At 45.5% G+C, this 27,974-nt stretch overlaps 1 protein-coding gene across 6 annotated transcripts in view; it reads left to right on the plus strand.

Annotated features, from left to right (window-relative positions):
- Positions 1-27,974, plus strand: part of FAM193A (family with sequence similarity 193 member A) — a 195,489-nt gene that overhangs the window by 63,839 nt on the left and 103,676 nt on the right. For 5 of the 6 annotated variants that reach the window (XM_055384378.2, XM_063705032.1, XM_031010479.3 and 2 more), the window contains exons 3-4: positions 24,447-24,580; positions 25,586-25,753. In XM_055384378.2, coding sequence (XP_055240353.2) covers positions 24,447-24,580; positions 25,586-25,753 — 302 coding nt within the window. Of the gene's footprint in view, positions 1-7,130; positions 7,485-24,446; positions 24,581-25,585; positions 25,754-27,974 lie in introns of all 6 variants that reach the window. The other variant, XM_063705033.1, reaches the window with a different exon arrangement.

Here is a 27,974-nt window from a genome sequence, read left to right on the forward strand (position 1 = left end):
TCTGCCTTGGCCCATGACCCATGGAATGCAAATACTCTGGGGCTACCCATTCATAAATGACCCGCCTTTGGCCTCACCTCCCCTTCACAGCCATGTATGTCCCTAGGTAGATTTTAAAGTTGTGGTTCAATTTCTTTAATGGTTAAAATCTTGTCAGGTTAGTTTTGGTAAGTTATATTCTTAGAAATTGTCAAAGTTGCCCGCCTACGTGGCACATGCCTGTAGTTCCGGCTACACAGGAGGCTGAGGCAGGAGGGTTGCTTGAGCCCAGGAGTTCTGGGCTGTTGTGCAGTATGATAGTGCCACTGTACTGCAGTCTGGGCAGCACAGTGAGACCCCGTCTCTTTTAAAACAAGAAAAAAAGAAAAATTGGCAGAGTTACTGGTATAAAGTTTTGTGTAATGGTCTCTTTTCACTTCTTACCTGATTTGTAGATTTGACTTTTTATTTCTTCTTCTTCTTTTTTTTTTTTTCCTGAGATGGAGTCTCTCTCTGTCATCCAGGCTGGAGTGCAGTGGTGCGATCTCAGCTTACTGCAACCTCCGCCTCCCGGGTTCAAGCGATTCTGGTGACTCAGCCTCCCGAGTAGCTGGGACTATAGGCGCATACCACCACACCCAGCTAATTTTTTTGTATTTTTAGTAGAGACGGGGTTTCGCCATGTTGGCCAGGCTGTTCTCTAACTCCTGACCTCAGGTGATCCGCCCACCTCGGTCTCCCAAAGTGCTGGGATTACAAGCCTGAGCCACCATACCCGGCTACTTTTTTATTTCTCATATTTGTGCTTTCTTTTTTTTCTTTTAAACTAGTTTTGTTAGAAGTCTGTCAGTTTTGGCCCAGCACAGTGGATCACACCTGTAACCGTAGTCTTTGGGAGGCCGAAGCAGGAGGATTGCTTGAGGCCAAGAGTTCAAGACCAACCTGGCTAACATAGAAAGACTCTGTCTCTATAAAAAAAAAAAAATTATAAACCAAAAAAAAGTCTGTCAGTTTTGTCTTTTCAAAGAAGCAGCTTTTAACTTTTAAAATACTTGTACTTTGTCTGTTTAATTAATTGTTGCTTTTTATTATTATTATTTTTAAGATAGATTCTCACTCTGTTGCCCAGGCCGGAATGCAGTGGCATGATCTTGGCTCACTGTAACCTCCACCTCCCAGGTTCAAGGGATTCTCCTGCCTCAGTCTCCTGAGTAGCTGGGACTACAGGCATGTACCACCGTGCCCAGCTAACTTTTGTATTTTTAGTAGGGACAGAGTTTTGCCATGTTGCCCAGGCTGGTTTTGAACTCCTGACCTCAAGTGATCCTCCCGCTGCGGCCTCCCAAAGTACTGGGTTGACAGGCGTGACCCACTGCACCCAGGCAATTATTGCTATTTTATATACATACATGTGCTATATATTAATATTTGATTGGTTGATGCTATGGTGAATGTGATTTAAAAAAAAAAAATTTTTTAGAGGCCCGAAAGAGAACAGTGCAAAGTTAGTTTCCTCTGGCTCTCTCTCTTTATCCTCTTTGCCTTCCCAGAGGCCTCCACTGTTGGCAGATGCTTGAATCTTCCTCTAGAGATGTTCTGTTCTTTTTTTTTTTTTTTTTGAGACAGAGTTTCACTGTTTTCTCCCAGGCTGGAGTGCAGTTGTGTGATCTCGGCTCACTGAAACCTCCACCTCATAGGTTCAAACGATAATCCTGCCTTAGCCTCTGAGTAGCTGGGATTACAGGCACGTGCCATCAACCCTGCTAATTTTTGCATTTTTAGTACAGATGGGGTTTCACCATGTTGGCCAGGCTGTTCTTGAACTCCTGACCTCAGGTGATCCACCCACCTTGGCCTCCCAAAGTGCTGGGATTAGAGGCATGAGGCTGGCCATGTTTTTTGTTTTGATTTTTTTGTTTTTTTGTTTTTGTTTTGAAACAGAATCTCGCTCTCTTGCTCAGGCTGGAGTGCAGTGGCACGATCTCGGCTCACTGCAAGCTCCGCCTCCCGGGTTCACACCATTCTCCTGCCTCAGCCTCCCAAGTAGCTGGGACTACAGGCGCCCACCACCACGCCCGGCTAATTTTTTGTATTTTTAGTAGAGATTGGGTTTCACCATGTTAGCCAGGATTGTCTGGATCTCCTGACCTCGTGATCCGCCTGCCTCATTCTCCCAAAGTGCTGGGATTACAGGCGTGGGCCACCGCACCCGGCCTTTTTTTTTTTTTTTTTGAGACGAAGTCTCACTCTATTGCCCAGGCTGGAGTGCAGTGGCGCCATCTCAGCTCACTGCAGGCTCCGCCTTCTGGGTTCACGCCATTCTCCTGCCTCAGCCTCCCGAGTAGCTGGGATTACAGGCGCCCACCACCACGCCTGTCTAATTTTTTGTGTATATATATATATGTATATATATATCTTTTTTAGTAGAGACGGGGTTTCACCATGTTAGCCAGGATGGTCTCAGTCTCGTGACCTGCCTGCCTCGGCCTCCTGATTGCTGGGATTACAGGCGTGAGCCACCGCGCCTGGCTTTTTTTGTTTTTTTTTTTTGAGATGGAGTTTCACTCTTGTTGCCCAGGCTGAAGTGCAATGGCGTGATTTCGGCTCACCGCAACCTCTGCCTCTTGGATTCAAGCCATTCTCCTTCCTCAGCCCCCTTAGTAGCTGGGATTACAGGTATGCACTACCACGCCCAGCTATTTTTTTTTTTTTGTTTTTGAGACGGAGTCTTGCTCAGTCACCCAGGCTGGAGTGCAGTGGTGTGATCTCGGCTCACTGCAAGCTCTGCCTCCTGGGTTCACACCATTCTCCTGCCTCAGCCTCCCGAGTAGCTGGGACTATGGGTGCATGCCACCACGCCTGACTAATTTTTTTTGTATTTTTAGTAGAGACGAGGTTTCACCATGTTAGCCAGGATGGTCTCGATCTCCTGACCTCGTGATCTGCCTACCTCGGCCTCCCAAAGTGCTGGGATTACAGGTGTGAGTCACTGCACCTGGCCAATTTTCATTATTTTCTAGTTTTTATTATTTCTGTTTTCACCCGTGAATTATTTAGAAGTATGTGTAAGTATCCAAACACATATCTCTTGAATTATTATTATTATTATTTTGAGACGGAATTTCACTCTGTCACCCAGGCTGGAGTGTAGTGGCATGATCTTGGCTCACTGCAACCTCTGCCTTCTGGGTTCAAGTGATTCTCATGCCTCAGCCTCCTGAGCAGCTGGGATTACAGGCGTGTGTCACCATGCCCAGCTAATTTTTGTATTTTTAGTAGAGACGGGGTTTTACCATGTTGGCCAGGCTAGTCTCAAACTCCTGACCTCAGGTGATCCGCCCGCCTCACGTTCCCAACGTGCTGAAATTACAGGGGTGAGCCACCACGCCCAGCCACTTGAATTACTTTTAATGATGTTGACTTTTAATTTAATGCTGTTATAGTTGAAAATCATGGTCTGTATGATAGTGATTCCTTATTAATCAGCTGTATTTGCTAGTTCTAATACATAGTTATTTTTTAGAATTATTCTGTTTGTGCTGGAAAATAATGTTTTCTCTGGGTTTAGGTGGAAGGCTCAGGACCTCATTAATTGTGTTCTTAAATCCTTCTGTGTTTCCGTGGTTTTATTGCTTTTTTGGTGCTTAATCTGTCAATTTCTGAGTGTTATTTAAAATGTCCTACTATGCATGTGTCTTTTTCCTTTCTTCCTTAAAAAATTTGTTTTGCTTTACATATTTCAAGACTGCTGGGTAGAATACAGGTTGAAATTATTATTAAGTCTTGGTGTATCATTCCTGTTACTGCATGGACCCCATCTGTGGTCGTGCCTTTGTCCTGAAGGGCGTTGTTTTCTGTTTGTTTAGCTATGGGAGCTCCCTCCCATTCTTTTTTTTGCACATCTGCACATCCTTTTAATTTTGATTTCTTTGTGTTAGTGTGTTTAGGTGTTCTCATGCAGTATATGTGGTTTTTAACTGAGAGTCTGCTTTTTTTCTTTTTTCTTTTTCTTTTTCTTTTTTTTTTTGGTGGCAAGGTCTCTCTCTGTCACTCAGGCTGGAGTGCAGTGGTGCGAAAACAGCTCACTGCAGCCTCGACCTCCTGGGCTCAAGTGATTCTCCCAACTTAGACTCCTGAGTAGCTGGGATTACAGCTGCACGCCAACAGTCCTGGCTGATTTTTTTTTTTTTTAATTTTTTGTAGAGATGGGTCCCTACTGTGTTGCCCAGGCTGATCTTGAACTCCGGTGCCCAAGCAATCCTACCGCCTTGGCCTCTCCAAGTGCTGGCATTACAGGTGTGAGCCACCACGCCCAGGCGAGAGTCAGCATCTTAATGGTGAAATCAATCCTCATCACTTACTGTAATGGTTAATATATGTGGGGTAATTTCTGCTACCATGCAGGTCAAAAATCAAGCGTTGCTGTTAACCCAGATCCCTTCTTGAACCCCTTCAGTCATTACCCTCTTGCAGCAAGTTCACACTTGCCGGCTGCTCCTAGTCCTCACTCTTACTTTTCTTTGTTAGTTATATCACCTAAGCATCTACCCACAAATACTGTAGTACAGTTTTCCTGGTGTTTTGAATTTTACAGAAATGTAATCATACTGTATGTGTTATTTTATGTCTTACTTATTTTGCTCAGCATTATGTTTGAGAGTCATAAATCTTGTTTCTCTATTTTCATTGCTAGATGCCATCCTCCTTTATGAACATGTTGCATTTTAGTTGTTTCCAAATCTTGCTGATTGTGGAGCACACATGACATTCTGTTGTCTATAAATAGAAGGAATTGCTGAGCCATAGGTGGTTTATATACTTGACTGATTCCATGTTAAGATCAATAGCATGTTTTTAAATGAAAACTATTTTCCAAAAACAAGAATGGTTTAGTAAGTAGGGCCGGACACGGTGGCTCACGCCTGTAATCCCAGCACTTTGGGAGGCCGAGATGGGCGGATCACCTGAGGTCAGGAGTTCGAGACCAGCCTGGCCAACATGGCGAAACCTCGTCTCTACTAAAAATACAAAATTAGCCCGTCATGGTGGCACATGCCTGTAATCCCAGCTACTCGGGAGGCTGAGGCAGGAGAATCACTTGAACCCAGGAGGTGGAGGTTGCAGTGAGCTGAGATCGCACCACTGCACTCCAGCCTAGGCGACAGAGCAAGACTCTGTCTCAAAAAAAAAAAAAAAAAAAAGAATGGTTTAGTAAGTAGAGTGGCCGTGTTTTGTGTATTTTGCAAACCTCTTTTTTTTTTTTTTTTTTTTTTTTGACGGTGTCTCACTCTGTCACCCAGGCTGGAGTACAGTGGCATGATCTCAGCTCACTGCAACCTCTGCTGCCTGGGTTCAAGTGATTCTCCTGCCTCAACCTCCCATGTTGCTGGGATTACAGGAGTTTGCCACTGCGCCCGGCTAATTTTTGTATTTTTGGTAGAGATGGGGGTTTCACCATCTTGGTCAGGCCAGTCTTGAAATACTGACCTCGTGATCCACCCACCTCTGTCTCCCAAAGTGTTGGGATTATAGGCGTGAGCCACCGCATCCGGCCTAACAAACCTCTTTAATATCTGAATGATAGAACAAAGCTGGTTTCTTATATCTGCCTCTGTGTGGAACCTGTTGTGATAGGTTGTTCTGATTGAAGTATTTGAAGAAATATTTTATTGGCTTTTTTAGAGAATTGTGGATATTGTTCTTTGATGCCGTACCAAACCATGACAAGTTAGTTTCTCAAGGGTTAGGTGTAGTGTAGAAGCTAAAACCAATCAGTGGCTTTCCCCTACATTGTTACGTGAAAGTCCATTGGTCTGTCTTGTTCTCTGAATGGATATCTTGCCCATGCGTGGCTTGTAACATCACATGTTGGTTATTTGTAAAGTATTGGTTTACTAAGGTAGACAGATTTTCCTGATATTAATACTTTTCATCATTATTTTTAAAAAATCATATTTGTTAATACCACCACTGATCTCATCAGAAAGTTCTTTAAGTGTTGAGTTTTCAATCCCACAGTGGCAGGTGAAAGTTTTCCAGAGCTCTAATTTTTGCTCAGAAAAATTATGATTATGAGAAAAGCTCAGATTTTATTATTGGTCACAAATAGTGCCAAATTGCCTTGAAGTGATGGACTCATTTTGTTCATTTTGGAAAATATCTGACAAATATCCAAGTCCAAATAACCATAGTTTGGCCCATCAGTCACTTTTTGAAGTAAAATTGACATTTCACAGGTGAAGGGCCATTCATCTCACAATGCACAGTGAGATTCCTCCAGGCAGACTCTTCCTGGGGCGTGCTGGAGAAATGCTCTGTGTGTACTTCCCACTTCGTCACGCAGAATATTCAGAAGACTTGTGCTCAGGGGTTGAGATTTATGCAAAATAATTATTTTTATTGCATCAAGGACATTCTTAAGTGGAACTGGCTTTTTTCCCGCCTCACAGCTCTGAAGTGTGTGGCAGTGAAGAATGCAGCAGCCACTAGCATGTTTTGCTCCTGCTGTCTTTGTCCTTGCATTGGTGTTTCACTCTTTTCCCCACCATTGTTTTTTTCCCTGTCAGTGTGAATGTCAGCACAGTGAAAAAGGCAGAGGACATTTTGGTACAAATTTGAAAATAGTTTTGACTCGTGGGCCTGCTGAAGGGTGTTAGGGTGAAAATCCTATTTTGCTAGCCATTAGTAGTTAACCACAGATTTCTTGAAACTTGCTCAACTTTTTTATATCTGTCTGGTGATACATATTTAACATAGGTGTCAACCAGATTTTTTTTTAGTATTTGGAAAATAATGCTTTCCCTTCTAATTCTTCATTATAGCTTTAACACTGAAATTTGTCAGAGAACTTAGTTAATTATCAATGATATGTTCAGGTTGGCAACTAGGCTTATAGCATGGCCTTACCCTCGCTGCGGCTCTAGGCTATGCTGGACCGTCTGAATGGGGTCCTCAGACCACACTCTGAGAACCACAGCTCTGTTGGGTTGTCTTTTTCTTATTGACTTGTGGGATTTCTTTATATACACTCAGTAGCAGCTCTTTATTGGTTGTATGTGTTGCAGATATTGCCTGTTTCTTTTTTGTCTGTTTTTCACTGTGTGATGGTGTCGCTTTATGAACACAGATTCTTTTCTTTTTTTAACCTTGAGATGCTACCAGGGCAGCCACTCACCACAGCCCCTGCTGGGGTCTGAATGTGCACAACGCACTTCACATCCGGGCGTGCAGCATAAATTGCAGAGTGTAACGTGTAGCCAGCTTGATTTACTCCCAGATAAGTATTTCTACAATCTACCTTGTCTCCTTGTAGATTGATCTTAACCTAAAAATAAAAAAAAATTTTTTTTAAATATCAAGAGGACTTCATTTTTCTCTTCTGTTTTCGAGACGGTCGCTCTCGCCCAGTATGGAGTGCAGTGGTGTAATCCTGATTCTCTGCAGCCTTCACCTCCTGTGTTCAAGCAACCCTTCTGCCTCAGTCTCCTGAGTAGCTGGGACTACAGGTGCGCACCACCATGCCTGGCTAATTTTTTTATTTTTAATATAGACGGGGTTTTGCCATGTTGCTCAGGCTGGTCTCAAACTCCTGGGCTCAATCAGTCTCCTTCTGTCGCCCTGGCTGGACCTCAGAGGATCTGCCTGCCACGGCCTCCCAAAGTGCTGGGATTACAGGAGTGAGCCACTGCACCCAGCCAAATATGATAATGAGCCAGGGGTAGTGGGAAGCATATTTAGATCATGGGCAGGTCAGCAATATGCCCATGGGCTTTGCCACCAGAGTCCTATGTCCTGGTGTGCCTCGGTACACTGTTTGCCATAGGCTTTGAGGAGAGTGTTGGTTGGTCTTAATAACATTCTATCTCGGGCCCAGAGGTAGCCCACTGAAGGAGAAATTCAGACAAGAGAGGTGGGATGGCTGAGACATTTTTGCATAGACCTGCAAGGGGACAGGCCTGACTAAACAAATCTTGCTCCTTAATAGTCAGGACCAAGCCTGTGTTGAACTTAGCAATTTGGTTTCAGCTAATCATCGATCTATCTCTTTAAAATAATGTTGTTAATTTGAATTTCACCTTTTTTTTTTTTTTTTTTTGAGACAGAGTCTCACTCTGTCGCCCAGGCTGGAGTGCAGTGGTGCCATCTTGGCTCACTGCAAGCTCTGCCTTCCAGGTTCACGCCATTCTCCTGCCTCAGCCTCCCAAGTAGCTGGGACTACAGGCATCCACCACCACGGCTGGCTAATTTTTTTTGTATTTTTCATAGAGGTGGGGTTTTATCGTGTTAGCCAGAATGGTCCCAATCTCGTGACCTTGTGATCCACCCGCCTCGGCCTCCCAAAGTGCTGGGATTACAGACCTGAGCCACTGTGCCTGGCTGAATTTCACCATTTTAAAAATATTTCACTTTAAACCACCTTGAGTTTTTACATTATGTGAAGGCTAAAAGACATATTATGTTGCATTTTAACATTTGCATATGTTTAAGTAACAAAAATAGTTTTAGTCTGGTGGGAGATATGGTGAGGGGATGGCACTTTGGGGTAATTGTTTTTTCTTTAAAGGGCCCTGAACTCAAGCATCCTGTCATAAAGAAGACTACTCGGCAAGTAGTCTTAAGTTTCTATCTATTTTTCTGTTTTCAAGGCTGTTTGAGACTCCATTTTGATTATGGGCATTAGCAGTTGTCTTTATTCTCATATATCATATTATGAAAATGTAAGTTGCATTTTACACTAAGGAACCGGGTTCTCCAATAGTTATTATGCCCATAGATTAATCAAGGCATATAGTCCGAACTTAAGCCATTTAAGAGTTTGCTGGCCTAGGCCGGGCACGGCGGCCTAGGCCGATCACGCCTGTAATCCCGGCACTTTGGGAGGCCGAGGTGGGTGGATCATGAGGTCAGGAGATCGAGACCATCCTGGCTAACACTGTGAAACCCTGTCTCTACTAAAAATATAAAAAATTAGCTGGGTGTGGTGGTGTGCACCTGTAGTCCCAGCTACTCAGGAGGCTGAGGCAGGAGAATCCCTCTAACCCGGGAGGCTGAGGTTTCAGTGAGCTGAGATCGCGCTACAGCACTCCAGCCTGGCGACAGAGCGAGACTCCGTCTCAAAAAAAAAAAAAAAAAAAAAAAAAGAGTTTGCTGGCTGGGCGCAGTGGCTCACTCCTGTAATCCCAGCACTTTGGGAGGCCGAGGCAGGTGGGTCACCTGAGGTCAGGAGATTGAGACCATCCTGGCCAACATGATGAAACCCCATCTCTACTAAAAATACAAAAATTAGTTGGGCTTGGTGGTGGGTGCCTGTAATCCCAGCTACTCAGGAGGCTGAGGCAGGAGAATCACTTGAACCAGAGAGTTGGAGGTTGCAGTGAGCCGAGATCACGCCACTGCACTCCAGCCTGGCGACAGAGCGAGACTCTGTCTCAAAAAGAAAAAAAAAAAAAAAAAAAAAAAAAACTCGCTAGTATTTGTCATTATCTTGAATTGTTACCCAATGGTTACTACGCCCATAGATCAATCAAGGCATATAGTCCCAACTTAAACCAGCCATTTAAGAGTTTGCTAGTATTGGTCCTTACCTTGAATGCTTGCCCTGTTGGGTTTTAGGTCATGTTAGAAACGTACAGATTTCTTTGCAGCGAACTTCATGAAAGTAGTTGCTAATGTAATTTGTCGGAACTACTCAAAATTGCCAGATTGACTTGAGTTAGCCTTACAGAAAGATAAGCTGAGTGGTGATCTTTGGCTTTTTTCCTTTAGCATAATGCTTTTGAGAGTCATCTCTGTTGTTGCATGTAGCAATAGTTAATTCCTTTTATTTCTGGGTAATAATCCATTGTATGGATAAACTACAATTTGTTTATCCATTCATCAATAGAGAGACGTTTGTATTTTCTAGTTTGGGCTGTTATGAGTAGAGCTACTAGGAACATTTGGGTATCAGTCTTATTTTTTTTGAGACGGAGTTTCGCTCTTGTCACCCAGGCTGGAGTGCAATGGCGCGATCTCGGCTCACTGCAGCCTCCGCCTCCCAAGTTCAAGCGATTCTCCTGCCTCAGTCTCCCAAGTAGCTGAGATTACAGGCATGCACCACCATGCCCAGCTAGTTGTGTATTTTTAGTAGAGAACGGGGTTTCTCCATGTTGGTCAGGCTGGTCTCAAACTTCCAACCTCAGGTGATCCACTCGCCTCCGCCTCCCAAAGTGCTGGGATTACAGGCATGAGCCACTGTGCCCGGCCGAGTATCAGTCTTTTAAGTGGATGCAATTTACTTCTCTTTGATAAACACCTGGGAGTGGAATTGCTGAGTCCTGTAGGGTAAGTGCTGATACTGTTCTGCAGCCACGTATGAGAGATCCAGTTGATCTTTATCTTTGCCAAGTGCTGGATATTGGCAGTCTTTACTTACAGCCATTCTAGTGGTTTGTAGTGTTATCCTTCATTATGGTTTTAATCTGCACTTTCTATTTATTTATTTATTTATTTATTTATTTATTTATTTATTTACTTACTTGAGACAGAGTCTCACTGTGTCACCCAGGCTGGAGTGCAGTGGCTCAATCTCGGCTCACTGCAGCCTCCACCTCCCAGGTTCAAGCAGTTCTCTTGCCTCAGCCTCCCATGTAGCTGGGACTACAGGCACCAGCCACCATGCATAGCTAATTTTTTTTCGTATTTTTAGTGGAAACGGGGTTTCACCATGTTGGTCAGTCTGGTCTTGAACTCCCGACCTCAGGTGATCCACCCGCCTCAGCCTACCAAAGTGCTGGGATTACAGGCGTGAGCCACCACGCCCGGCTTAATCTGCATTTTCTTAACGACTTGTTGAGCATCTTTTCATGTACCTATTTTCCATTTGTATCTCTTTGGTAAAGTGGCTGTTCAAATCTTCTGCTCATTTTTATTGAGTTGTCTTAATGAGTTGTGAGATATTTTTATATAATCTCAATACAAGCCCTTTATTAGACAGGCTTCACGAACATTTTCTCTCAGCATGTGACTGGCATTTTCATTATACAGCACTGTCCTCTGAAGAGCAAAAGATTTATATTTTGATCAAATCCATTTTTTTTTTTTTTTTTGAGACAGAGTCTCGTTCTTTTGTCCAGGCCGGAGTGCAGTGGCGCTATCTCGGCTCACTGCAAGCTCCACCTCCCGGGTTCACACCATTCTCCTGCCTCAGCCTCCCGAGTAGCTGGGACTACAGGCGCCCACCACCACGCCTGGCTAATTTTTTGTATTTTTAGTAGAGACGAGGTTTCACCGTGTTAGCCAGGATGGTCTCGATCTCCTGACCTCGTGTTCCATCTGTCTCGGCCTCCCAAAGTGCTGGGATTACAGGCGTGAGCCACCACGCCCGGCCCCAATTTGTGTTTCTAAATGATTTTGTGCTTTTGTGTTCCATGTAAGAAATCTTTGCTACTCAAGGTTATAAAGATTTTTTGCCCTGGCCGGGCCGTGGCTCACGCCTGTAATCCTAGCACTTTGGGAGGCTGAGGTGGGTGAGTCACGAGGTCAGGAATTTGAGACCAGCCTGACCAATATGGAGTAACCCTGTCTTTACTAAAAATACAAAAATTAGCCGAGATGGTGGCGTGCACCTGTAATCCTAGCTACTCGGGAGGCTGAGGCAGGAGAATCACTTGAACCCAGGAGGTGGAGGTTGCAGTGAGCCGAGATTGCACCACTGTACTCTGGCCTGGGTGACAGAGTGAGACTCCATCTCAAAAAAACAAACAAGCAAAAAAATTTTTTTTGCTTGTTTGTTTTTTTCTGTCTTAATAGTTTTAGCATATACATTTAGGTCTATGAGCCACCTTGAATGAAGCTTTTATCGGTTGTAAGGGTTAAGAGTTCATCTTTTTTTGCATATTGATATCCAGTTGTTCAGAACTATTTATTGAAAAGACAATTTTATCTTGTTGAATTACCTTGGGACCTTTGTCAAAAATCAGTTGGTTCTGTATGTATGGATCTATTATTGGATGCTGTGTTCCACTTTACATATATTCCTATTCCTTTGCCAGTACCGTACTATCCTGATTCTTGAAGCTATTTATAGTAAGTCATGAAATTACATAGATGTCTACCAACTTTCTTCTTTTTCCAAAGTGGTTTGGATATATTAGATCCTTTGCATTGCTATGTAAACTTTAGAGCCAACTTGTCAGTTTCTACAGAAAAGCCTGTTGGGATTTTAACTGGCATTGTGTTGACTCTATAGATCAATTTGGGGGAGAATTGAACCCTTAACAATATTGAGTCTTCAAGTCTATGAACATGGTATAACTCTTCATTTATTTAGATCATTTAAGTTTATTTTCAGCATTGTTTTGTAGTCAGTATGTTAAAAACTTTAGTAGTCAGTATATTAAAAACTTTCCGGACTGGCACGGTGGCTCATACCTGTAATCCAGCACTTTGGGAGTTCTACGCAGGTGGATTGCTTGAGGCCAGGAGTTTAAGACCAGTTTGGGCAACATAGTGAGATCCTGGTTTTACAAAAAATAAATACATTTTCCAAAGTATTTTATATTTTCTTGCTATTTTAAATGTACTCTAAAAAGTTTCAGTATTTGTTTATTGCTAGTACATAGAAATTCAGCCTTTTTTTTTTGGATATTGGCCATGTGTACTGTAAAAACTCATTTATTAGTTCTATGGGCCTTTTGGTAGATTTCTTTTTTTTTTTTTTTTTTGAGACAGAGTTTTGCTCTTTGCCTAGGCCGGAGTGCAGTGGCGCGATGTCGGCTCACCACAACCTCTGCCTCCTGGGTTCAAGCAATTATCCTGCCTCAGCCTCCCGAGTAGCTGGGATTACAGTCATGTGCCCCCATGCCTGGCTAATTTTGTATTTTTAGTATAGAGATGGGTTTCTCCATGTTGGTCAGGCTGGTCTCGAACTACCAACCTCAGGTGATCCACACGCCTTGGCCTCCCAAAGTGCTGGGATTACAGGCATGAGCCACCATACCTGGCCTTTTTTTTTTTTTTCTTTTTTCTTTTTTTTTTGAGACAGAGTCTCGCTTTGTAGCCCAGGCTGGAGTGTAGTGACACAATCTTGGCTCACTGCAACCTCTGTCTCCTGGGTCCCGGTTCAAGCAATTCTCTTGCCTCTCAGCTTCCCAAGTAGCTGGGATTACAGGTGCGCACCACCATGCCCAGCTAATTTTTGTATTTTTAGTAGAGACGGGGTTTCACCATGTTGACCAGGCTGGTGTTGAACTCCTGGCCTCGTGATCCATGTGCGTCGGCCTCCCAAAGTGCTGGGATTACAGGCCTGAGCCACCGCACCCGGCCTTCCTTAAAATTTTCTATGTAGATGATCATGTCGTCTACAAATAATGTGTTTCTTCCTTTGCAATCTGTATATCTTCATTTTTTCTTGCCCAATTCCACTGACTAGTTCTTCCAATGTGAGATTGAATAGGAGTGGTGTGAGTAGGCATCCTCTTGCTCATGATCTTAGGGGAAAGCATTTGGTCTTTCTTCATGTAGTATAGATCAGATTGAGGAAATTTACTTATATTTTTAGTTTGCTAAGAATTATCATTATGAATAGATACTGAATTTTGTCATACTCTCTACATCTGTTAAGATGATAACAGAGTTTTCCTTTTTTAGTTAGTGAAATAAATTTTGGTGATTTTCAAAATGTTGGAAAACCTTGCATTCCTGGGATAACTCACATTTGGTTGTGATGTATTATCCTTTTGCTAGGTTGCTGGATTGGATTTACTAATGTTTTGTTAAGGATTATTGTGTCTATGTTCATGAAGGATATTAGTCTATAAATTTCTTGTCTCACATCTTTGTGTGGTTTTGATGTTAGGCTAATACTTCATTATAAAATGAGCTAGGATGTATTTTCTCTTTGATTTTCCAGAAAGGAAAAGTTTGTGTAAAATTGGCATTATTTCTACCTTAAGTGTTTGGCAGAATTCACCAGTAAAGCTGTCTTGGTCTGAAGTTGCCTTATTGGGAAGATTTTGAACTACAAGTTCAATTCATTTGATGGAGGTTATCTGTTTCTTTGTTAGTGAACTGTGCTAGTTTTTGTCTTTAAGGAAATTTGCCCATTTTATATTAAATGTTGTGACATAAAGTTGTTCAGAATATTTATTACCTTTTTAATTTCCATAGGATCTGTAGTGATTGCTTCCCTCCTCTTTTTATTCCTGATACCAGTTTTTTGAGTTTTGTCTTTTTTTTCCCCTAAGACTGGCTAGATAATTTAACTGATATTTTCAAAGAACCACATTTTGTTTTAATTGCTTTTCCATTTTCTTTTTTGTTAATTTTGCTCTTTATTAATTTCATTCCTCTACTTATTTTTTATTTATTTTTTTTAAGAGCAGTCAAACAAAGCAGTGGGAGTCAAGAAGGAACAAAGAAATCTCTACTGGTTGTGAACAGTTTGTTATCAACAGCACTGCATTTGTACCAGCCTGTTTGTTATCAACAGCCTTGCATTTGTACCAGCTTGTTTTGGTTTCTTAAGGTGGAAGTTTACATCATTCTATTTGAGACCTTTCTTCTTTTCTAATTTGTTTAATTCTATACATTTCTTTTAAAATTTGCACCAATCACACAGGATCTATAAATTTCTGTCTAAGCATTCCTTTAGCTGCATCCCACAAATTCTGATATGTAATGTTTTTCATTCTACTGAAAATATTTTATAATTGCCTTTATTATGATTTGTTCATTGACCCATGTTTTGTTCAGAAGTATGTTTTTATTTTATTTTTTATTATTTTTTTTTTGAGACGGAGCCTCACTCTGTCACCAGGCTGGAGTGCAGTGGTGCGATCTCAGCTCACTGCAACCTCTGCCTCCCGGGTTCAAGCAATTCTCCTGCCTCAGTCTCCCAAGTAGCTGGGACTGCAGGCGTGCGCCACCACGCCCAGGTAATTTTTGTATTTTTTGTAGAGACAGGGTTTCACCATGTTGGCCAGGATGGTCTTGATCTCCTGACCTCGTGATCTGCCGGCCTCGGCCTCCGAAAGTGCTGGGATTACAGGCACGAGCCACCATGCCCGGCCTATTTTATTTTTTTAGACAGAGTCTCAGTCTGCGCCCAGGCTGGAGTGTAGTGGCGCGATCTCAGCTCACTGCAACCTCTGCCCCCTCTGGTTCAAGCGATTCTCCTGCCTCAGCCTTCTGAGTAGCTGGGATTACACGTGCACGCCGCCATGCCCGGCTAATGTTTGTATTTTATTAGAGACAGTGTTGCCCAGGCTGGTCTCGAGCTCCTGAGCTTGCGCAATCTGCCCGCCTCAGCCTCCCAAAGTGCTTGGGTTAAGGCTTGAGCCACCGTGCCTGGCCGAAACTTCTAAATGTAACTATGGATTGGTATGTTTATTTCAATTTCTACTTTAGGTATTTTGAGCTCTGTTGTTATTTACCATTTAGCACTGTTATTTCTAATTGTTGAATTAATGCCACCATCATCATCATCAGCATCAGCATCTCCCTCTTTGTTGTTACTAATCCTTGTTGTGAAGCAAACTTTGTCTTATACTGAGGGCCACCTAGCCTTTTTTCATTAGTGTGTACATGGAATATGGCTTCCCAACCTTTCTTTTTAACCTGTCTTTATCATCTCTTGTAGCTTAGGAGCTCTTGCTTTTTTAAAGTCCAGTCTGACCTTCTCTGCTAATAATTGTAGTATTTACACTCTTTCCATTTAATGTAATTAGTGATCTGTTTAGGTTTAAACATACCATCTTGGCATTTTTTCTCCTGTTTTTCCCATCTGTTATTTGTTACTCTTCTTTTAAATGAATTGAATTTTTTTTTTTTTTGAAACAGGGTCTCACTCTGTTGCCCAGGCTGGAGTGCAGTGGCGAGTGATCTCTGCTCACTGCAAGCTCCACCTTCCAGGCTCACGCCATTCTCCCACCTCAGCCTCCCGAGTAGCTGGGACTACAGGCACCTGCCACCACACCCAGCTAATTTTGTTTTTGTATTTTTAGTAGAGACAGGGTTTCATCATGTTATTAGCCAGGATGGTCTCGATCTCCTGACCTCATGATCTGCCCGCCTCGGCCTCCCAAAGTGCTGGGGTTACAGGTGTGAGCCACCACGCCTGCCCAGTGAATTGAATATTTTAAGTGGCTGGGCGTGGTGGCTCTCGCCTGTAACCCCAGCACTTTGGGAGGCTGAGGCGGGCGGATTACCCAAGCTCAGGAGTTCGAGACCAGCTTGAGCAACACGAAGAAACCCCGTCTCTACTAAAATACAAACATCAGCCGGGTGTGGTGGCACATGCCTGTAATCCCAGCTACTCAGGAGGCTGAGGCTGGAGAATTGCTTGAACTCAGGAGGCGGAGGTTTCAGTGAGCTGAGATCATGCCACTGCACTCGAGCCTGGGCGACAGAGCGAGACTCCATCTCCAAAAAAAAAAAAAAAAAATTAAAGAAAAAAAGAATATTTTTTGACCCATGTCAGAAGTATGTTTTTATTTTATTTTATCATATATATATATATATATATATATATTTTTTTTTTTTTGAGATGGAGTCTCACTCTGCTCCCAGGCTGGAGTGCAGTGGTGCCATCTCAGCTCACTGCAACCTCTGCCTCCCGAGTTCAAGCAATTCTCCTGCCTCAGCCTCCCGAGTAGCTGGGATTACAGGCGCCCACCACCGCACCTGGCTAATTTTTGTATTTTTAGTAGAGGTGGGGTTTCACCATCTTGGCCAGGCTGATCTCGATCTCCTGACCTCGTGATCCACCTGCCTCGCCCTCCCAAAGTGCTGGGATTACAGGCGTGAGACACCGCGTCTGGCCTATGAATATTTTAAACTCTTTCATTTTGTCTCCTGTTGACCTTACTACCTATATTTCTTTTTCTTTGTTTTATAATTTTTTAGCTATAGCTTCCACTTTTCAGCCTCTACTCTCAAAGAATAGTATACCACTTCACATGTAGTGTAAGTACCTTACAATAGTATACTTGGAGCGCCACCATTTCTGATGCTAATGTAGTCATGTATTTTTCTTACATGTATTATACACCTCAGCATACATTGTCATTTTTTTTCCTTGCTTTAAATAGTGCATTATCTTTTAAAAAGACCTTATAAATAAGTTCTTGACCCACATCTTTATCATGTGTGGTGCTCTCCATTCCTTTCTGTAGATCCACATTTTCATTTGGTATTATTTTCCCTGTCTCAAGAACTGCCTTTAACATTTCCTGTAGGCCAAGGTAGCTTCTGTTTGAAAGCTTTTATTTTGCCTTTGTTTTAAAAAGATATTTCTGTTTGGAATTTGAGGTTGTTGGTCATTTCTTTCGTGGCCTCCCCAGTTTGTGATGAGAAACATGTTGTCGTCCTTATCTTTGCTCTTGCATATATAAGGTGACTCGTTTTCCTCTCTGTGCTTCTGAGATTTGCACTTTGTCACTGGTTTTCAGCAGTTTGACTGTGATGGGCCTCAGTGTGCTTTGCTTTGTGTTTAGTGTGCTTTGGGTTAATTGAGCTTGCAGTGAGTGTGGGCTTACATAGTGTGAATTTATAGTTTCATCAAATTTAGAAATATTTCAAGTATTTCTTCACATAGTCCCCTTTTTTTCTGGGATGTTAGACATCTTGAGTTTGTCCTACAAATGCTTTGTCCATTTTTTCAGTCTTCTCTGTGCTTCATTTTGGATTTATTTATTTATTTATTTATTTATTTTGAGACAGTCTTGCCCTGTCGCCCAGGCTGGAGTGCAATGGTGCGATCTCGGCTCACTACAACCTCTGCCTCCTGGGTTCAAGTGATTCTCCTGCCTCAGCATCCTGAGTAGTGGGGATTACAGGTGCCCGCCACCATGCCCGGCTTTTTTTTTTTTTTTTTTTTTTTTTTTTTTTTTTTGAGACGAAGTTTTGCTCTTGTTGCCCAGGCTGAAGTGCAATGGTGTGATCTCGTCTCACTGCAACCTCCTCCTCCTGGGTTCAAGTGATTCTCCTGCCTCAGCCTCCTGAGTAGCTGGGATTACAGGCGTGTGCCACCACACCCGTTTAATTTTGTATTTTTAGTAGGGACAAGGTTGCTCCATGTTGGTCAGGCTGGTCTCGAGCTCCTGACCTCAGGTGATCCGCCCACCCTCGGCCTCCCAAAGTGTTGCGATTACAGGTGTGAGCCACTGCACCTGGCCAATTTTTGTATTTTTTTGTAGAGGTGGGGTTTCACCATGTTGGTCAGACTGGTCTCGAACTCCTGACCTCAGGTGATCCACCTGCCTTGGCCTCCCAAAATGCTGGGATTATAGGCGTGAGCCACCGCGCCTGGGCTGGATTATTTTTATTGCCTGTGTTCAGGTTTATTGGTATTCTGATCTGCTTAATCTGCCAAGGCTATTTAGTGTACTTTTTTCTTTTATGTCTTATTTCTCAGCTCTGGAAGTTTCATTTGGTTTATTTATTTATTGACATCTTCAGTTTCTCTTCCCATCGTGTTTATTTTTCCTCTGTTTCTTGAACATATGGAGTTTTTTTATAATTGCCAATTTCAGATTCTTGACTGTTAGTTGTATCATCTCTATTTTTGGGGGAATCTGTTTCTTTTTTTCTTTTTTATTTTTTTGAGACGGAGTCCTCAGTGTGTCACCCAGGCTGGACTGCAGTGGTGTAATCTCGGCTCACTGCAACCTCCGCCTCCTGGGTTCAAACGATTCTCCTGCTTCAGCCTCCTGAGTAGCTGGGATTACAGGCACGTGCCACCATGCTAATTTTTGTATTTTTGTATTTTTAGTAGAGCTAAAAATACTAATTTTTGTATTTTTAGTATAGATGGGGTTTCCTCATGTTGGCCAGGCTGCTCTCGAACTCCTGACCTCAGGTGGTCCGCCCGCCTCTGTCTCCCAGAGTGCTGGGATAATAGGCGTGAGCCACCGTGCCTGGACTGGGGAATTTCTTTCTTTCTTTCTTTTATTTTTTTGAGACAGTGTCTCTCTCTGTCACCCAGGCTGGAGTGCAGTGGCACGATCTAGTCTCACTGCAACCTCCCCTCCCTTTCCTCGGTTCAAACAATTCTCCTGCCTCAACCTCTCGAGTGGCTGGGATTGCAGGCTTGTGCCTCCATGCCTGGCTACATTTTGTATTTTTAGTAGAGTTGGGATTTTGCCATGTTGGTCAGGCTGGTCTCGAACACCTGACCTCAAGTGATCCACTCGCCTCATCCTCTGAAAGTGCTGGGATTACAAGCTTGAGCCACTGCACCTGGCCTGGGGGAATCTGTTTCTATTGATTGGCTTTTCCTCCTTCTTAGGAGTCATTGTCCTGCTTTTGGTTTCGTTACTGGATGCTGGACATTGTGAATTTTACATTGTTAATTGCTGGATTTTATTATTTTTCTTTTAAATTGTGTTAGACTTGGGTGAAACATGACTGAGGTTAAATCTGTATATGATGAGTGCTATAATGGGACACATTTAAGGATTTAATATGTAGTCATCATGTACCCTATTTTAAGACTTACCTTCATCTCTTGTCTCCAGGAAATGTTGCTTTCCCAAGTTCTTGATTGCTTTTCTGAGTGTACTGCGTTCCAGCCATGATGATAGGCGCTGATGTACCATAGTGAGCAAGTAGATAGGTTCTGGCTCTCATGAACTGATATTCCAGTGTTGAAGATACATAAAAAAACAAGAACACAGTAGAACACGAGGATTTCAGATAGCAGTTTAATAGAGGAGATTAACTGGGGTGTTTAGGTTGATGGGTAAGCTAGAGCTCAGGAGATGGGCACCGCGCTCATAATCAGAACAAACACATTTTTAACATCAAGAATAATTAGCAAGTGGCAGGGTGTGGTGGCTCATGCCTGTAATCCAGCACTCTGGGAGGCTGAGGCAGGCGGGATCGCCTGAGGTCAGGAGTTGGGAGACCAGCCTTGTCAACGTGGTGTAACCCCGTCTCTACTAAAAATACAAAAATTAGCCAGGGGTGGTGGTGGGCTCCCGTAATCCCAGCTACTCAGGAGAATCGTTTGAACCCAGGAGGCGGAGTTTGCAGTGAGCTGATATCACAGCATTGCACTCCAGCCTGGGCAAGAAGACTGCAACTCCGTCTTAACAAGTAGCGACAGGTCAGCCACCCAGATCCGTGAAGTGAGTGCTAAAGAATATGGCCAGGGCAGATTTAGGGAGCAGCCGCTAACGGGAGCTTAGGGAGGGGACTCAAGAAAGGAACAAACTTGGAAGAGGCCCTGACATGGAGGGGGTGTCATTATGCCCCACTGGGTAGCAGAGAGGCTCCCTGAGGTCCTGCAGGCTGGGACTGAGTGCTGGAGAGTGCGTGCCTCTCAGTCCCCCACACACCACTGATGAGGAGCTGCCTCAGGGTAAGAGCAAGATGAGAAAAGCACAGGAACCTGGAGGGAGACCCCTTCTTCTTCAGTGTTCCTGTAGTACCCTCCACCCACGGGACCACACATTGTACCTACCTGCTGGCAGAGGAGAAATGTTTACAGGGTGCAGCTCCTTCATTGTAAGTGTGGTGAAGAAGGGTGGATTTGGAGTTGAGAGGCAAAAAAAGTAATTGACTCAACCAGCCTCCCTGAGTAGGTGATCTTTTTGCTGAGGCCTGATGGGACAGTATTCTACAGTCTACCAGAAGCCAGTCAGAGGCTTACTGGCTAAGGGTACGAGGCAAAGGGAGCAAGGGCAGTGACTTAAAAGCAGAACTTTGACCTGAGCAACCTTGAAAGCTGTGGTAAGAAATACGGCGTTTGCTCCTAAGTGAAGTGGAGGAGAACAGAGGTTTTATGTAGGGAGCTCTGTGATCTCACTCTGCTGCTGCTTGGAGAATGGATGATTAGCAGGTACATACGGAAATAGGTGTGCCACTAGAGAGAGCCAGTGCAGCTGTGCAGGCAAGAGGTAGGTGATGATGGCTTAGACTGGGTTGGAAGCAGCGGAGGAAGAATGGGTGGATTGTGGAGGTGTTTAGGATTGAGGTGGAGTGGACAACTTTGCTGTTAGATGGGCGTGGGATAGAGGAGAGCGTGAACCTCGCTTGTTGAAGGGAACGGACTTGCTTAGGGAACAGCCTCTTCTACCACTGCCCTCTCCTTGCCCTACCATGCCTCTTCAATCAGAACTCCATGGCCTTCCAGCCACTTTTGGTATTGGAATAGCCACATTTTCAGGTACTCAGGTCCAGTCTACATAAAAACCTAAATGTGGCTTAGTGTGGTGGCTCACGCCTGTAATCCCAGCACTTTGGGAAACGAAGGTGGGCGGATCACTTGAGCTCAGGAGTTTGAGACCAGCCTGAGCAACATGGCGAAGCCCTGTGTCTACCAAAAATACGAAAAATTAGCCAGGTGTGGTGGCGCATGCCTTTGGTCCCAGCTACTCAGGAGGCTGAGGTGAGACGATTGCTTGAGCCTGGGAGGTGGAGGTTGCAGTGAGCTGAGATTGCACCACTGCACTCCAGTCTGGGTGATAGAGCGAGACCCTGTCTCCAAAAAAAAAAAAACACCTAAATGTCTCATCTAATTAATTCAAAGCCTCTTCCCCTCATGTTAAGTGATGGCAGGAGTCCCCAAGGGCAGAGGGCGGTGGTGTATGTCCTCCTTCCTTATGCCTGTCCTGTTCCTCCAGGATGGAGAAGGGGCACTGGAGTGGAGACTTGGGGGTCTTTGTTCTCTGCTGGGTTGTCTAGGTTCTTTTTGGCCCTCTAGCACTAGGCCTGTGGTCCTAATGGGTGGCCCAGTGGTTGCTGGCTCTTTCTTGTTGGTGGCGGGGGTGCTGCTTTAGCATGCTCAGGCTGCTGCAACAAAATACCATGGGCTAGGCTGCTTGTAAACAGCGGACATTTATATCTTATAGTCTGGAGGGCTGGAAGGTCTAAGATCAAGGTGCTGGCAGATTGGTGCCTGGGAAGGGCCGAGCTTTGGTTCACAGCTGGTGCCCTCTCGCTGTCCTCGTGCGGTGGAAGGACGTGGCAGCTCTCTGGGGCCTTCTTTATAAAAGGACACCAATTCCATTCACGAAGACTCCGTCCTCATGACCTAATCACCACCTAAAGGCCCCACTTCCTGATACATTACCTTAGGGGTTAAAATTTCAACTTATGAACAGGGGCAGGCAGGGGCACAAACATTCAGAACAGAGCAAAACATTCAGACCTTTGGGCACTTCTGAGACCTTGGTAGGAACTTCGTGCTGGACTGTCTAGTGGAAACTGTGTGACACAACCAGCCTGCCCCCCACCCCCTACCACTGCCGTCCCGCACTCTGCCCCCCTTCCCTCATGGTGTAATTCTGGGGTCTGCTTCCCCAGCAGGACCTATTTGGGGTGGGATTCTTTCAGGATGACACAAGCTCTTACCCTCCTGTGTGCTGGCGGCAGCTGAGCTAGGTCCCCTGCTGTCTTTTTTTTTTTTTTTGAGACGGAGTCTTGCTTTGTCACCAGGCTGGAGTGCAGTGGCGCGATCTCGGCTCACTGCAAGCTCTGCCTTCCGGGTTCAAGCAATTCTCCTGCCTCAGCCTCCCGAGTAGCTGGGACTACAGGCGAGCGCCACCACGCCCAGCTAATTTTTGTGCTTTTTTAGTAGAGACGGGGTTTCACCATGTTGGCCAGAAGGGTCTCGATCTCTTGACCTCGTGATCTGCCCGCCTCGGCCTCCCAAAGTGCTGGGATTACAGGCGTGAGCCACCGCGCCCGGCCGGTCCCGTGCTGTCTTAATCCTCTGCCCACTTAGCAACGCTCAGGCTTTTCTGCTGCAGGGTCTTACCTGCAAGGGCTGCACCAGTGTCTGTGTGCCCCAACTCCACAGCACCTGCCACAGGCCCTTGGGAGTTTCCTTGTGCTTAGCTCAGCAGCAGACTGGGGTGGTGCAAGCATCTGAACAGACCTTGCCAAGTCCAGCCCAGGGTGAGCCCCAGGCTCCTTGCCACAGTCCACCACCCGTCTCTCTGGGGGCTTGTCTCAGTGGCTTCATGCTTGACTGGGGGAGGGGTTGGTGAGGAGAGCACACTTTTCCTTGTGGGGACCAGAGTGGGAATAGTGCAATACTCAGGACTTAGGTGAATTCCTTTCTGGAAGTCTCTCTTGTGACTGTATTTCTCTTCCTCATGCTGTGGGGGTCAGGGGGACGCAATGATTATGGAGCTGGCAGCCCCTGTCATGAGCCTGGGGAAGGCTGTCTGGCACCCTCCATCACCCTGTGGGCACCCTCAGCTCTGAGACCTGAGCCCTGAGCCCCTGTTCCCAAGGAGCAGAGTCCTTCTCAGGGCCTCTTCTAGAAGGAGCCTTGGTGCCGATGGAAGGGTAACTGAGTGGGAGGAGGAACCTAGGGTTGTGTTGTGTTCTCTAGTTGTTGTTGGTGAAATCCTTTTGGCGTGGGACATAGGAAGGTCTTTGCCCAGTGTTCTCTCTCTTTTTTTTTTTTTTGAGACAAAGTCTCGGTCTGTTTCTCAGGCTGGAGTGCGGTGGCGCGATCTCGGCTCACTGCAACCTCAGCCTCCTGAGTAGTTGAGATGACAGGCGTGCCCCACCATGCCTGGCTAATTTTTGTGTATTTAGAAGAGACGGGTTTCACCGTGTGGGTCAGGCTGGTCTTGAACTCCTGACCTCAGGTGATCTGCCTGCCTCGGCCTCCCAAAGTGCTGGGATTATAGGCGTGAGCCACCACCCCCGGCCAAGTGTTCTCTTTCTTAAGCCTCCTTGTTCCTCAGAGCAGGCAGTGCAGGCTATGGGATTCCCCAGGATGGAGAGGCCTCTGCCCCGGCTGCTTGATGCTAGGCTCAGAGAGGCCACTAGGTTTCTACCATGTGCTGTCTCAGGCAACCGTGGGCACATCACTTTCCAGAGGTGCCCACTGAGGTGGTCCTTGTGTGTGCTGATTAGGACACTGGGAGTAAAACTGTTCCTTTTTAAATTTAATATAAATTAATTTTTAAACTTTTTAAAAAAATTTAAATAGAGATGAGGTCTTGCTGTGTTACCCAGGCCGGTCTCAACCGTCTGGGCTCAAGTGGTCCTCCCATCTCGGCTTCCCAAAGTGGTGGGATTACAGGCGTGAACCGCCATGCCCAGCCGAATTGTTTCCTTTTTGTGTGTATGTGTGTGTCTGTGTGACAATGTCTCTGCCACCCAGACAGGAGTGCAGTGGGGCATGATCACGGCTGACTATAGCCTCAACTTCCCAGGCTCAAGTGATCCTGTCACCTCAGCCTCCTGGGTAGCTGGGACTACAGGCGGGCACCAACATGCCCGGCCTATGTTTTGTATTTCTTGTAGCAGTGGTGTTTCACCATGTTGCCCAGCGATCCACCCACCTCAGACTCCCAAAGTGCTGAGATTACAAGTGTGAGCCACTGTATCTGGCCAAGATAGTTTCTTTTTAATGTCTAGGTTTTACAGTTTTTTAAAAGGCATTTTTCCTGAACAGTTAATAAAAAATTGATGCCTTGAACATTTTAACATAACTGGTCTATTCTGTTCTCTTTTTAAAACAGAGCCAAGATTTTCTTCTTCACTCCTCGCTTGGTGGCTCCCAGCCGGAGGCCGGCAGTGGTGGGAGGCTCGCTCTGGGCGCACAGACGCTGCCTTCAGACACCGCATGCTCGTGCGAGGCCTGCAGTGAGCGCAGGTATGTGACGTGTGTGCCACGTTGCTCACACCTGTCCACAATGACATGCAGACCTGCATATTGGAGCTGGACTGAGAAACTGGGCTAATGTGACCGACAGCAACAAGAGTAAGGCAGTTGCTTTGCTACTGAGAGAAAGAACCATATGAGTAAGACAAAAACTCCTGCTCTTGAGGAACTGGCACTAGGAAGCATCCTCAGAACAAGAGAAGGAGGAGTCCTTAAATAATCAGAATCTAAGAGCAGCCTCAGTGAATGAGAGGAGCGATGGGGGAGAGCCTGACTGGCTGCCGCTCAGTGGCTGAGGGGAGAGCCCTGGAGCTCATCTTTTTTTTTTTTTGAGACAGGGTCTGGCTCTGTCCCCCAGGCCGGAGGGCAGTGGCGTGATCTCCGCTCACCACAACCTCCGCCTTCCAGGCTCAAGTGATCCTCCCACCTCAGTCCCGGTATCTGGGACTACAGGCGCGCACCACCATGTCGGGCTAATTTTTGTATATTTTATAGAGATGGGGCTTCGCCATGTTGCCCAGGCTGGTCTCAAACTCCTGGACTCAAACGATTAGCCTGTCTTCACCTCCCAGAGTGCTGGGATTATAGGCATGAGCCGCCATGCCCAGCCCAGGAGCACATCTAAAAATGCTCTGTGCTCTGGCTCAGGAAGGAATGCATGTAGCCAAGTGGGGGCCAAAGGGTGGGGGCAAAGCTGCCCATTAGGTACCTTGGAGGTGAAGGCCAGGTCAGCAGTGGGGATGTGGGTACCCTAATTGTGGACATTAGCCACAGACGCTCCTGTCATCTGTGCAGTGGCTAAGATCTTAAGCAGAGTGCACCCTAGGAGCTGTGCTGGGGATGCTGTCACCCCCCTGCACTGACAGCAGCCTGATTGCCGGCTCCTGGGAGCTGGGCAAGGTGCAAGAGCCTGGGAGGTCCTCAGAGGACAGTGTGCTAGGTGAGGAAGGGCAGCAGATTGTGGTGACTTTCTAACCTTCCTGTGTTGTCTCACAGAGAAATTTCGGCAGAGGCGGACCGGGAACCTCAGCAGCTGCAGAACTACTGGTCAGAAGTGCGCTACACGGTGCGCTGCATCTACCGCCAGGCAGGAACCCCGCTGGCAGATGACCAGGACCAGTCTCTGGTGCCTGACAAGGAGGGAGTGAAGGAGCTCGTGGATAGGTACATACTGCCCTTTCCTGTTGTGGCCCCATGCAAACCCCTGCCCTCCCCGCTGCACTTGGAGCCACTCCTTTCAGGATGGGCTTTCCTTACAGTGCTCAGCTGGGTTTGCTTAGCCTTTGGTGCCTGTCAAGACTGCAGCAGATGAACTGGCAATAGTGAGCCCCCTAGGTCAAACGTCTTGAATTTTTCTGATTTCGATGAAACGCTATTGCCTGTATAATTACACAAGAAATGTTTCTGTCACTCGTTTGTGTGAAGACTGATAATAATACCTTCCTTTTTGAGTCCCCCTGTGCCAGGGATGATGCAGAGTACTTTTACAAGCACTCTTGCCTTTATCAACCCAAGGAGAAAGGCCGAGTTAGCCCATTTATGAAGTGAAAAAATGGGGGCTCTGTGAGGCTGGGTAGCTTGTGTATGTGCCTGTGGCTCATGAGGCCGAAACAGCTGAGGCATGCCTGGCCGTGTGGCTGTTTCTCATGATGCCGCAGCCGTTCTTCAGCAGATACCTTATGCTCAGTAACCACACAGAATTTGAGGTGGCCATAATTTTTATTGTTCCTTATAGTTTGATGTAACTTTTTTTTTTTTTTTTTTTTTTTGAGATGGAGTCTTGCTCTGTCAGCCAGGCTGGAGTGCAATGGCGTGATCTTGGCTCACTGCAACCCCTGCCTCCCGCATTCAAGCTGTTCTTATGTCTCAGCCTCCAGAGTAGCTGGGATTACAGGTGCCCACCACTGTGCCTGGCTAATTTTTGTATTTTTAATAGAGATGGGGTTTCACTGTGTTGGTCAGGTTGGTCTCTAACATAATCCACCTGCCTTGACCTCCCAAAGTGCTGGGATTACAGGCGTGAGCCACTGCGTCCGGCAACATAACATGTTTTTATGTTTTTTGAAATGTTTCAAATGAAAGCAACAGATTTGAGATGGCCATTTCATGGGTTGATTCTCATTTGGGTTTCTTTCTCACATTTTGAATGCAGCACATTTGGGAGGCTTTTTTTTTTCTTTCTTTCTTTTTTTTTTTTCAGATGGAGTCTCACTCTGTCGCCCAGGCTGGTGTGCAGTGGTGTAATCTCAGCTCACTGCAACCTCTGCCGCCTGAGTTCAAGTGATTCTCCTGCCTCAGCCTCCTGAGTAGCTGGGATTACAGGCGCCTGCCACTGTGCCCAGCTAATTTTTTTTTTTTTTTTTTTTGAGACGAAGTCTCGCTCTGTCGCCCAGGCTGGAGTGCAGTGGCGCAATCTCTGCTCACTGCAAGCTCCGCCTCCTGGGTTCACGCCATTCTCCTGCCTCCGCCTGTCGAGTAGCTGGGACTACAGGCACCCACTACCACGCCCAGCTAATTTTTTGTATTTTTAGTAGAGATGGGGTTTCACCATGTTAGCCAGGATGGTCTTGATCTCCTGACCTTGTGATCTGCCCGCCTCAGCCTCCCAAAGTGCTGAGATTACAGGTGTGAGCCACCACACTGGGCTGCGCCCAGCTAATTTTTGTATTTTTAGTAGAGACAGCGTTCACCATCTTGGCCAGGCTGGCCTTGAACTCCTGACCTTGTGATCCACCTGCCTCAGCTCCCAAAGTGTTGGGATTACAGGCGTGAGCCACCGCGCCCCGCTGGGAGTTTTATAAACTGATGTTTGCTGTGCAGTAGATTCTTTGCTGGAGGCAGGGATAGTGATTAGCCATAGATTAGGTTAACTCATTGAATTCAGCCAAGTATGTTCAGGGTTTGACCTGTGAGCCACTGGTATTGCATGAGGTCCTTCTCTGTGGTATGTGCTTTTATTAGAAGTTAGGTTTCCAGCCAAGCATGGTGGCTCACACCTGTAATCCCAGCACTTCGGGAGGATTGCTTGGGCCCAAGAGTTCAAGACTAGCCTGGGCAACATAGTGACTTGTCTCTACACAAAATAAAAAAAATTAGCCAGGTGTGGTGAAGCACACTTGTGGTCCTGGTTGCTTGGGAGGCTGAGGCAGGAGGAGCTCTTAAGCCCAGGGGTTCAGTGGTGCACTGAACTAGGATCGCTCCACTGCACACCAGCCTGGGCAACAGAGTAAAATCCAAAGAAAAACACAGAAAAACAACAAAGTTAGGTTTCCTAGTGAGTATTAGGAAAAAATGTATAACCTTCACGTCAAACCCATGACTTCACAGCTTATTAACATTGCAACTTCAGTACTTTAGAGTAGCAGCCAGTGTGTAGTTGATGTGC

Source organism: Gorilla gorilla, chromosome 3, assembly GCF_029281585.2.
Source record: "Gorilla gorilla gorilla isolate KB3781 chromosome 3, NHGRI_mGorGor1-v2.1_pri, whole genome shotgun sequence".
NCBI classification, from domain to species: domain Eukaryota; kingdom Metazoa; phylum Chordata; class Mammalia; order Primates; family Hominidae; genus Gorilla; species Gorilla gorilla.